Source organism: Vombatus ursinus, unplaced genomic scaffold (assembly GCF_900497805.2).
Source record: "Vombatus ursinus unplaced genomic scaffold, bare-nosed wombat genome assembly UNPS02014833.1, whole genome shotgun sequence".
Classification (NCBI taxonomy): Eukaryota; Metazoa; Chordata; class Mammalia; order Diprotodontia; family Vombatidae; genus Vombatus; species Vombatus ursinus.
The window spans coordinates 1407537-1419841 of NW_020954611.1; the positions used below are offsets into that span (position 1 = coordinate 1407537).

Sequence of the window (12305 nt, forward strand, 5' to 3'; positions counted from 1 at the left end):
TCCCCCAAAATCACAGAATTAGAGAATTTAGAGTTGAAAGGGAGCTCTGCATCCAGCTAGTCTAACCCATGCCTGAAAAGGAATACTCACTCTAATCCTTTGACAAGTTTGATCATCTGGCTTCAGCTTGAGGACCCCCAATGAGGGAAAACCCACTACCCCATGAGGCTATATAACAGAAATTATTCTATTTTTAGGCAGTTTTAATTATTAGGAAGGGGTTTGGTTTTTTTTTTGTTTTGTTTTGTTTTTTTTTGGACATCGTACCTCTACTTGGCTTCTTTGTAACTTTCACCTATTGCTTGAGGTTCTGCCTCCTGGGGACAAACAGAAGGAATCAAACTATTCTTCCACGTGACCTTCTTGTGGTCAATACTCCAAGATCAAATTGGGTCTGAGTCCAGAGTGTGCAGTGTGGAGCAGTGGTGGAGGGAGCAGTGTGGAGCAGTGTGCAGCAGTGGTATTGCTTGTGGGATCAATGAATAAATGAATGAAGGAGTTGCCTGTGGATGTAGTTGAGAAAGAAGAGATGCTTCTTGTGATAGGGACACCATAGTGATCCCTGTGGGTGATAGCCCAAGGATTGTTAAGCATGCAACCTGGAAGCTAACAGAGGACAATGAGGTTCACACAGGGAGAGCAGTCACTTCAGGGAGAAACCCACTACCTACTGGGTTTCCCCTATGCCATTACACTGAGACACAATCACTCTCCACCTCTTGTTCATTATTCTTTTGCCCTCCAATACTCCATTTCTGTACCTTTTTAGATCTTATTGCTATTCCTGAGATGCCTGCTTGTAGTTTATTTCATAATATAAATTATGGGAAGGAGGTGCTTGATTTGCCTGGTATATTCAGTCTAGCATAGTTTGTAAAAGTAATAAAAACTATTTAATGATAATATTTTGAGTGTATAATGATTAATGGAGTAAAATAATGATTTACTAGATTAATTATATTGATATTTCATTTTCTTTCTATAATTTATTTGCATTTTCTGCCTATTGCATATATTTTTAAAGGCAAACACAATATTGTAAAAGGCAATAGCAAATTGAAGACAGATGAACCTCAAACTCTATTGATTCCTTTGCCAAATAGCCTGCAATATTAGATCACAGCATTTAGTAACTGATGTTGGACTTTTTCCACAGAGAATGAGACAGTTTCTGAGAGTTCGTAAGATTTAGAGCTCAAGCTGTAAAGGGGCCTTATATGTTGTGCCCTACAGTCCTCTCATTTTCCAGATGTAACCTCAGTCCCAAAGCCCATTGGTATGGGACTCTCTCCTTGTTGATGGAGATGAGTACCCTGCCCTGCATCTAGCAGTTGCCCAGAGACAGAACTTCTTTGGTTCTCAGTAGTCCCCCTTTGGGGGTCTGGCATTTGGGTGTTCCTGGCTTCTAGCTTTGAGAAAAAAAGATAGAAGAGACCAAGCCCTCTTCAGGTCCCTGAAGGAGGAGGGTGGACCATCTCCACCAGGTCCTTATTTCCAGCTTGCTACTCTGAAGACTTAAGGGAACTTCCCTTGGGCAGGATCCAAGACCCTCTCTCTTGGTTGAGCTAGCTCCCAATGGGAGAACGCCTTCACTCTGTATTATTTGGTATATATTCTACTAAGTATACCTTCTCTGATTTCTGTTCTGCTGTGGACTTGGAGAAATGGGTTTCCTTGCTATTGTCTATGTGTGCTGATTGGGGAACTGCCATTAGGTGGGGAAGGGGTCAAGCCTTAGAGAGCTAGGGATCCCCTTGTCCTCCCAAGTGACAAAGTAAGCAAAAGTTAGCTGGAACCTAATCTCATTCCCTAAACTAAGAATATTTAAAGAAACAGCTAGATAGCCTCCTAGCCCAGTACCCCCTGGCAGGGATGAAGCCTCCCTTGGAGGGGGGAAGAGGCTAGAGATTTCTGTTCCACACACAAGGATAACCATCACCCAGAGTGGGCATCTCTCTGCCTGTGGGACTCCTAGCCCTACCCAGGTGAGGAAAATTAAGCTCTCGTTGTGTTCCTTGTGGAATTCTTTCAGTGGCATCTGACTCTTCATGACTCCCTTTGGGGTTTTCTTGGCAAAGATACTGGAGGGGTTTGCCATTTCCTTCTCCAGCTCATTTTTGCAGATGAGGAAACTGAGGCAAACAGGGTTAAGCGACTTGCCCAGGGTCACACAGCTAGTAAGTACTCAAGACCCCTGACTGTAAATCCAGGGCCTTTCCCTGTGAATCTCTGGGTGACAGGCCACAGGAGGGGCAGTGTGGTGTAACAGCTAGAACGCAGTGCTGGAGTCTGGAAGACCCGGGTTCAAATCCTGCCTGGAATACTTCTCAGCTGGCGTCACTCTAGAAAAGTCACTCTCTGTAAATGAGGGATGGAAGGGATGACCTCCCAGGTCCCTTCCAGCTCAGAATCTACGGGGCATCCAGGGGCCGGGCGACTGCTGCTCCGTCCTCACTGCCCGCCCCTCGCCCCAGCATGACGAGTTCCCCCGGGGCCTCAGGGCTCATGAGCCGTCCTGGTCACAGGGCGGGAAGGGGCTCTCAGAAACTGGGCAGTCAGGGCCAACCTCGACATTTACAGAGCAGGAAATCGACCACCCCAGAACTTAGGTGAATTGCCCCGGGTCACTGAGGTAGGAAGAGGCAGAATTCGAACGCAGACCTCAGGGCCGGGGTCACACGCCCACGAGTTCACACGTGACACCGCGCCCCTGCCCCCACTCCGGCGATGGGAGAGGTTCCGCACCTCCCCCTTCCCGCCCAAACAGGCGACAAAGCCTGAGGCCGGGAGGCCGAGCCCCTCTACGGGGGCCGGGCAGGCCCAGCCTCAGGCTCCGCGGAACTGCGCGGCCCCAGCTCAGGGAGCGCCCGGACCCTTGTGGGCCTCGGACGGAGGGACGGACGGAGCGAGGCGCTTCCGGCACTCGCTTCCTGGTTGCCGGGGACAGCGGATACGCTGTTGCGCCCTGCTGCTGCTGCTCCGCGTCCTGCCGAGGCCGTGGCTCGGGACCTGGGCCCAGGAGATGTTGCCCTACACGGTGAACATCAAACTGTCGGCGCGGACTCTCACCGGGGCCCTCAACGCCCACAACAAGGCGGCCGTGGACTGGTGAGGGCGGGGCGGAGCGAGCCGGGGCGGGGAGGCGGGGCCGAGGCCTGGGCCGAGGAGGGGGCGGGGATGGGAGGGGAGCCAGCGGCCTTTCCAGCCCCCAAACGCCCCTCATCCCTCCGCGTCGGGAAGGGGAACGAGCACTTATTAAGCGCCTACTGTGTGCCTTATCCGTATTCTCTCGTTTGATCCCCAAAGCAACTCTGGGAAGTAGGTGCTGCTATCCTCCCCATAAGACAGTTGGGGAAACTGAGGCAGGCAGAGGTTGAGTGACTTGCCAGGTGCCGTTGTGGTCACCGTTGGACAGTTGGGGAAACAAAGGCAGAAAGCGGTTGAGTGACTTGCCTGTTGCTACTATCATCCCCGTTGAAGAGTTGGGGAAATGGAGGCAGAGAGGTTGAGGGTGTCAGTTTGGATTGGAACCCAGGTCTTGCAGATTGCAAGCCCAGAACTCTAACCACTGCACCGCCTCCCCGCTGTGAAATTTTTCGGTTCTACAAAAGTTCAGTCTTTATCTCAAAATAGCAGTGGGCAATTTCAGAGACCCTCTAGCCCAGCCCCTGCATTTTACAGGTAAGGAAACTGAGACCCAGAGAAGTTAAGTGATTAGCTAGAGTCAGTCAACAAGCATTTAAGTGTTAAGACAGCTGGCACGCCTTAAGCGCTAGGAGTACAAAGAACGAGCAAAGACACCCCCAGCTCTCAGAGGTCTTTATCTTTGTGTCTTTAGGTTCTCTATTTCTGTCATTGTTCCATCTACCAAATCCTTAGAAACTACTTAAAATGTTTTTTTAGAGAGATTTTTTTTTTGGCTTGATGTAAAGGAAAATTTAACAATTAGAGCTACTTAGAAACAAGTGGGCAGCTAGGTGGCCCAGTGCCTGGAGTGAGGAAAACTTTTTCTAAGTTCACATTTGGCTTCAGGCACTAACTGGCTGTGTGACCCTGAGCCAGTCACTATAAAATGAACTGGAGAAGGAAATGGCAAACCACTCCAGTATCTTTACCAAGAAAACCCTAAATGGGATCAGGAAGAGTTGGACGTGACTGAATAACAACAAAGAAACGAAGTAGGTAGTGAGATTCCTTCACACAGAACGTCTTCAAACAAATGAAATGTTATTCAAAAGATGTTTGCTCAAGTATGGGTTGAAAGAGATAGATGGCTGCTGAAGTTCTTCCTACTGAGATTCCCTGAGGTTTGCCCAGTATGGACCTGGCATCTTTCCATAGCAAAGCGTTTTTGTAACTCTGACAGTTTAGCAATTATTAAAATAGACGTTGGCAAAATTTTGTGTAGTTACTGATTTTGGGAACATTTCAAGGAAGAGTCAAACCCTTTCAGATCCCAATGTTGTTTGTCCTTGATACCAGCATGTCAGTGGGAGATATGGGACAGATAGCAATCTATAAATTCTTATGTTTTCAGTTGAGCATGTTTTTTAAGGTTGACACAGAAGTTAGCAGTGGTTTTATTTTAAATGACAGGTGGAGTTAAAGACAGTAGAAATTTTAATTTTGTTTACATTTTATGGGGAGCTTATTTCTTGGAGGAGGTAGACCAATTCCATAAACAACAATTTTCTTAGTTTTCCTCTTCTGTTTCCTATTTCATTTTTTATTTTTGCTTAAGCTATAATTCTAGTCATCTCAGAAATTGTCAGTCAGTCAGTAAGTAAGCGTGTATAAAGTGCTTACTATGTACCAAGAACTGGGCCAAGTGCTGGGAATACAAAGAAAGGGAAAAACATGGTCCCGATGCTCAGTGAGCTCCATTAATTTTTTTTTCTTTTGATTTGCTAGGGGCTGGCAAGGTTTAATTGCTTATGGATGTCATTCCCTTGTGCTTGTAATTGACTCTAATACCGCACAGACTCTTCAAGTTTTAGAAAGGCATAAAGCTAATGTTGTCAAGGTAAGTCAAAAACTTCAAGATGATTTCAGTACATAGTGTGATTTGTTTTTGTTCCTTAAAGTTGTAGTTATTTTTGTCACCATACTCTCATCAGATTGTGTACAATATTAATCTGTTTGAATTCACAATAAACCCACCGGTGGGACACCCCATCATTTCAAAGTGTATAATTGATTTAATGTTAATCTGGGTTGAGTGAAATGACTCCTTAATGAGTTAGACTCCATGCTGTTTCAAAGATGATTGAAAGCAATAATTCTGTTGATTCCTCAACTGTTTTTGCATTATGCCCCCCCAGCCCGTCCTCCCAACATGCCACCAATATAACACTGTTTCATGGGAACGCATATTTTAATTTCAAAAATATATAAAAATTAGAAGTTAGTCTTGAGATTCGTATTTAATAGTGTATGAGAGCAGTAGAAGATGCTGATTTGAAGAGATTTTCTGGGTGAAGGATGAGTTTGGGACCTCAGCTCTTTGTTTGCTGTTCTCCAATTTACAATATATCTATAATACTTTTTAATTTAACATTTTAAAATTTATAAACCCTTGTTATGGTTAATAGACTGGTTTAAGTCAACTTTAGAGTTAGTTGTATAGACAACCAAGATTACTCTGGTGAAATAATTGTTCTGTATTAACCCATTTTTCTAGATCTCTGAACATTTATTCTTGTAAGACCTAAATTAAAACCTTTTTTAAACCATTTTGGTTAAAATCTTTATAACATTTATCACACAATTTCCCTCTTTTGTAAAAGTGTTAGCAAATTAAACAATTGTTTGAATTACTGAACATAATTTGATATTTTGAACTGAACATAATTTGATGTTCACTCAGGATCATAGCTATGTACATCATCTTTATACTGCTGAATCAGTCAAGTAACAGGCATTTAATAAGTATCTGCCATGTGTTAGGCCCTGTAGGAGGCTTTGGGGAAACAAATACAAAAGTGAGACAGTCTTTGCCCTCAAGGAGCAAGGTTCTGCTAGGTTCAGAGCATACAGCATGTTCATAGATAAATGCAGGTTATAGACTAAATAAATGCAAAGTAATTTGAGATGGGTGGCATTAACTGGGGAAATCAAGAAAGGTCACCTGAAGAGGGTGATAATTAAAGTTGAATAAGAGTGATAATTAAGTTGAACTTTGAAGAGAACTAGCAATTCCATGACATAGAAATGAGGACAGAGAGTATTCTAGGCATGGGGGACCAACTGCCTATGAAAAGGGATAGAAGTGGGAGACAAAATGTCATGTGGAGGAACAAGCAAGTAGACAAGCTTGGCCGGAACCTGGATTTTCCCCCCTAAAATATTTAATGCATATGGTTAATAAAACATCCTTGGCGGCACAAGGTCTTAGGGAACAGAAAATTGCTATTTTTGTGTTTTTTGTGCCTTGCTGGTAGTTTTTCTTTTTATTTTTTTTTCCTAAAAGGAATTCATAAAGAAATTCTGGTTAACTCAAATTTCTTTCAGTTAATTTAGATATTGTTATAGTCTGATTCAGAAGTCCTAATTTAAGCAATATTTTTTAATGTTGAATTTGGGTAAACTTCAACTTGATTTATTGCTGTGTACATTTCACTATTTCTTTTAAGGATTTTAACTTTTGAGTAAAAGAATAAAATGTTATCAATAATAAAAGCATATTTCTTTAAAGATAGACTCTTTGCGTTCATTTTTAATAAATGTTTTACAGTCTAAATTTGTTTTCTAATATGGTGTGGTGGATTTTTCAGGGAATATTGTGTTTAATTCAATATACAAGTGTGATGATGATTTGATTTGTTTTTGACACTAGGTTAAATGGGCCAAAGAAAATTACCACCATAATATTGGCTCCCCATATTCTTTACGCTTAGCTTCTGCTGATATCAATGGGAAGATCATTGTTTGGGATGTGGCAACTGGAGTAGCTCGATGTGAAATACAAGAACACAACAAACCTATTCAGGGTAGGTAAGAAAAGTTTGTGCTTGTTGCATGTAAATTTCTGTCATGATATATTTTTTCATCATACAATGTGAATTGTTTTATTGTGGCTTTTCTTTTCATGTACATTGTTGTAGTCGTGTGTATTGTTTTCCTGACTCTACTTAACTTCCCTTTACATTAGTTCTTACAAGTGTACCCATGCTTCTCTGTATTGTGTTCATAGTTTCTTAGAACACAGTAATATTCCATTACCTGAATGTACCACAGTTTATTTAACCAGTCCCCTAATCAGTAGGTATTTATTTGGTTTTTAATTCTTTGCTATCACCTAATGTACTGCAATAAATATTTTATTGTGTGTGGAGCCTTTCTTTTTGCCGGTGACGAGGGATGCCCGTGAGTCAAAGGGATGGGCATTTTAGTCAGTTTCTTTGCATAATTCCAAATTGCTTTCCAGAATTTCATAACTCAACAAAAAATGCATTAATTTTCCTATCTTTTCACAAATACTCCCAACATTGACGATTTCAATATTTTGTCAGCATGACTGACATGCTGGATGTCAAGTGAAACCTCAGGGTTGTTTGGATTTGTGTGTACTTATTATTAGTGAATTTTTTATATGGTTGCTGATAGTTTCCTTTCTTTTTTTTATACTGTCTTTTGCTTATTTACTGGGAAACAGCTTTTTGTCATATATTTCTATTAGTTGTCTATATATCTCAGATAATCAAACCCTTACCAGAAGTGTTTGATACAAAGATTCTGAGAACAGTAAAGCTGTTAGGAAGAATATCCTGTGATATATCTTCTCTCTGATCCTCACTTTCCCCATCAATCAAATGAGGATGATTGGATAAGATGAGCTCTAGGGACTCTTCCAGTGCTGTCACTACATTTTGTAAGGTTTAATAACCCTTGCAGTGTTAGTGTTATAGCATTCTATTCTGAAGTCTATTGTAAATGAGTTGGAATTATCTGCTGATTTGAATCATCCACTATTCTTCCTTTAGGGATAGGCAAGGGTCAACTGTGTTGTCTTCAGATTACCTAATGTAGGAGAAGAATAGCATTTATTCAGTTCATAATTTTTGAGTCTGTGGTTTTCCTGTGCTTATGCCTTTATCTAGTTTGTTGAAGTGAGCATGCATGAAAATAGAGCACTGTCCTCAAAAGTGTTATAGGAAAAAACATTAGAAGGCTATACTGTATCAGGAGTGTATTGACATCAACTTATGGAAGTCTTGACATGTTAAATTTGGATGACTTTAAGTCTTCCTTAGCATGAATTTCTATTTATTACAAGTTAACTTTACATGTTTGTATTTAAACTACATCTATTTTTAGCAAAGATTGTAAAGATTTTACATAAAAACAGATCTTATGGACAGATTAGAAAAATGATCCTTTTTTTAGGCCTGGACTTATTATTTCATTGATTTAGAAAACTCCTTCCACCAATTCAAATCAAACATAGTCAGTCTTTGAGTGTTGCTTTGAGAACCAAGATGTCAGTGATTTGTTCCAGATCACACAGCCACTATTGGCCAAAGGCAGGACTTGAACCTGGATCTCTTTCTCTTCAAGGCCAGTTCTCTGTCCCCTGTGCTTCCATGCTTCTCAAAATAATTTAAATGTTATTTATTCTGACATTTTTCTCCTTTTATATGATGTCTACAGACATGCAGTGGTTATGGAATCAGGATGCTTCCCGAGATTTGCTACTTGCTATTCATCCACCTAACTACATTGTGTTGTGGAATGCAGACACTGGCACCAAACTTTGGAAGAAGAGTTATGCAGAAAACATACTTTCTTTTTCCTTCGACCCCTTTGATCCTTCACATTTAACTTGTGAGTTATATTTATTTGTATCAAAGGATTAAGAAAAAATATCTTTATAAAATATTGAACTAGAAATTCTAATATTACTATTAAAATGACAGAAACAGATTGGGGAAAAAATCTATGACCATACTTTAAAAGAGTCTTAAAGTGGGCAACTATGCTTTTTAGTTTTAAGCTTTTTCCTTAGAACTCCTGGTTTTTGATGGTTGAATTACAACCTTGTGCTGACATGCAGTATTTTAATAGTTGCTGATAAAAAATATTGGGCTCCATTGGCACTGTGTTGAAGATTTGTGTTAGGAATGAAGTACCCAAAGAAAGAAGATTGTAATTATCAACTTAAGATACCATTTATGCCAGTATTTCCAATTCAGACTTAATTAAGTTTTTTCATGGCTTAGGAAGAGCTGAGTCAGTGATTTCGTTTGGTCTTAGTAGCTGTATTTAAATTGAATTCTTGTGACTTTTATCCTACCTATTTATACCCCTGGCTTTGAGTTGGTGTAAATAATTCCATGTAAGAAAGAGTATAAACCCAAATAATTTCCCCCTATACTTTAATTATGCTCATTACTTTAAGTATTTATCTAAGATGCTTATGACTAAGTTTTGCTGAAAATGTAGCCATGTAGACTATTCCCTCTGGATTTAGAAGACTCGGAATGTAACGTTATAAACTATGAATCTGGTTTTTATCTTGGGATCTGTAGTAACTTGAATCATTATATGGGTTGACTTACATTTTTCAGGTTTTGAGCAGTGCTTTTCACATAGACTCTGTTACAGTTATTGTCCTTTAGAAATTTTACTTAATTTCCTGCTTAAGTGCTGGCTAGGGAACTTTTTTTTGTAGTTTGTTTTTTTAAACCTGAAAATTTTGACTACCAAATGCAATAATTATCCCATTATTATCTTTTCTGAAGTAGCATTAAGGCAGTATTGTACTGTATTTATTTATTTTTTAATTTGTCCCCCTCCCCCTTAAAAAAAATATAGAGACTAAGGGACAAAAATGTTGCTTTAGAATACAAAGAATGGGGGCATAGCTAAGATGGCAGAGCAGCTCTCCCCCAAACCCTTCCAAATACCGTAAAAATGATTCTGAACAAATTCTTGAGCATCATAACCCACAAGAAGACAGAGGGAAACAAATTTCTAGCCCAAGGCAACCTGGATGGTTGATAGGAAAGGTCTGTTGTGCTGAGCTGGGAGAGGAGCGAAGTTTAGCATGTTCAGAAGAGCACAGGAAAAGATGGAGCCCCAGAAAACCTGGAGCAGGCCTCACGGGACTGAAAAATGGGCAGCTGTGATGGTTTCCCGACTACTCAACCTGTAAACAACAAAGACAACTTAGAAGGACAGTGGGAAAGGTCTGTCAGACCTGGGTGAGAGAGGAGCACGTACAGCCTTGGCCCTAGCGCAGCCCTTGGGCAGCAGCCACAGCAGCAGTAGCTGCTTCTGGAGCTCTCAGCCCACAGACAGTGGGGGGATTGAGCGACTGACCAGAGGGGGATTACAGGGGTCTCTTTGCTGGCACTGAGACAGGATTCTCTTGCTTTGCCCATGCTTGGATCTGGGTCACAGTCCTGGGTGGCGGTCCTGGGATGAGGAGGAGTGCTGGTGTGGTGGAGTGTGTGGAGATGTGGAGAGAGAATCCTCCTTATAGTTCCAAGACAGAAAAGAGTGCTTGTAGTCACTCATAGATCAGTGCACAGGCCAGAAAAGGAGTAAACACCCCTCCTTTGACCATACCACCTTGGAAGAACTGAAAATTTACAGTTCACTAGAAGTGTCTCTGAAAATAGCTGCACAAAACCCCTGACAGTACATTCTTCACACTGGAAGCAGACCCCTACCTTAACAAAGTGTTAATAATAATAATTGTCTGGGATCATGAGCAAACAGCAAAAAAGACCATAGAATCTTACTTTGGTGACAAAGAAGATCAAAACATACAACCAGAAGAAGACAACAAAGTCAAAGCTCCTACATCCAAAGCCTCCAAGAAAAATATGAATCAGTCCCAGGCCTTGGAAGAGCTCAAAAGGGATTTTGAGAAGCAAGAAAGAGAAGTAGAGGAAAGACTGGGAAGAGAAATGAGAGTGATGCAAGAAAATCATGAGAAACGAGTCAACAGCTTGCTAAAGGAGACCCAAAAAAATACTGAAGAAAATAACACCTTAAAAAATAGCCTAACCCAAATGGCAAAAGAGGTCCAAAAAGCCAATGAGGAAAAGAATGCCTTCAAAAGCAGAATTAGCCAAGTAGAAAAGGAGGTCCAAAAGCTCACTCAAGAAAGTAATTCCTTAAGAATTAGAATGGAGCAAATGGAAGTTAATGACTCTATGAAAAATCAAGAAATTATAAAATAAATCCAGAAGAATGAAAAACTAGAAGACAGTGTGATATATCTCATTGGAAAAACAACTGACCTAGAAAATAGATCCAGGAGAGAGAATTTAAAAGTCATTAGACTACCTGAAAGCCATGATCAAAAAAAGGGCCTAGAAATATGATGCTTTCAAGAAATTATCAAGGAAAACTGCCCTAATATTCTAGAACAAGAAAGTAAAATAGAAATTGAAAGAATCCACTGATGACCTCCTGAAAGAAATCCCCAAAGGAAAACTCCTAGGAATATTCTAGCCAAATTCCAGAGTTCCCAGGTCAAGGAGAAAATATTGCAAGTAGTCAGAAAGAAACAATTCAAGTATTGTGGAAACACAATCAGGATAACACAAGATTTAGTAGCTTTTACATTAAGGGATTGGAGGGCTTATAATATGACATTTCAGAGGTCAAAGGAGCTAGGATTAAAACCAAGAATCACCTACCCAGCAAAACTGAGTATAATCCTTTAGGGGAAAAAAATTGACATTCAGTGAAATAGGGGACTTTCAAGCATTCTTGCTAAAAAGACCAGAGCTGAATAGAAAATTTGACGATCAAATACAAGACTCAAGAGAACCATGGAAAGGTAAACAGGAAAAAGAAATCATAAGGGACTTAGTAAAGTTGAACTGTTTACTTTCCTACATGGAAAGATGATATTTGTAACCCATGAGTCCTTTCTCAGTATTAGGGTAGTTGGGAGGAAAATACATACATACAAACATACATACATACATACAAATAAATGTATATTCACACATAGAAGGCATAGGGTGAGTTGAATATAAAGGGATGATATCTCAAAAGTAAAATTAAGGGCTGAGAGAGGATTATGCTGGGAGAAGGAGAAAGGGAGAGGTAGAATGGGGTAAATTATCTCACATAAAAGAGGCAAGAAAAAGCTTTTATAGTGGAGGGGAAGCAGGTGGGAGATGAGAGGGAATGAGTGAATCTTACTCTCATGGATTTGGCTTAAGGAGGGAATAACATACACACTCAGTTGGGTATGGAAATCTATCTTACCCTACAGGAAAATAGCAGGGAAGGGGATAAGAGAGGGAGGGTGATGGAAGGGAAGGCAGATTAGGGGATGGGGT

The 12305-nt window shown here is 40.6% G+C and overlaps 1 protein-coding gene across 2 annotated transcripts in view; it reads left to right on the forward strand.

The window, feature by feature from the left end:
- Positions 1-2946: 2946 nt before the first annotated feature.
- WDR11 (WD repeat domain 11) overlaps positions 2947-12305 on the forward strand; it is an 86632-nt gene continuing 77273 nt past the window's right edge. For both annotated transcript variants that reach the window (XM_027839851.1, XM_027839852.1), the window contains exons 1-4: positions 2947-3108; positions 4912-5023; positions 6836-6989; positions 8650-8823. In XM_027839851.1, coding sequence (XP_027695652.1) covers positions 3023-3108; positions 4912-5023; positions 6836-6989; positions 8650-8823 — 526 coding nt within the window. In that variant the 5' untranslated portion in view covers positions 2947-3022. The remainder of the gene's footprint in view (positions 3109-4911; positions 5024-6835; positions 6990-8649; positions 8824-12305) is intronic.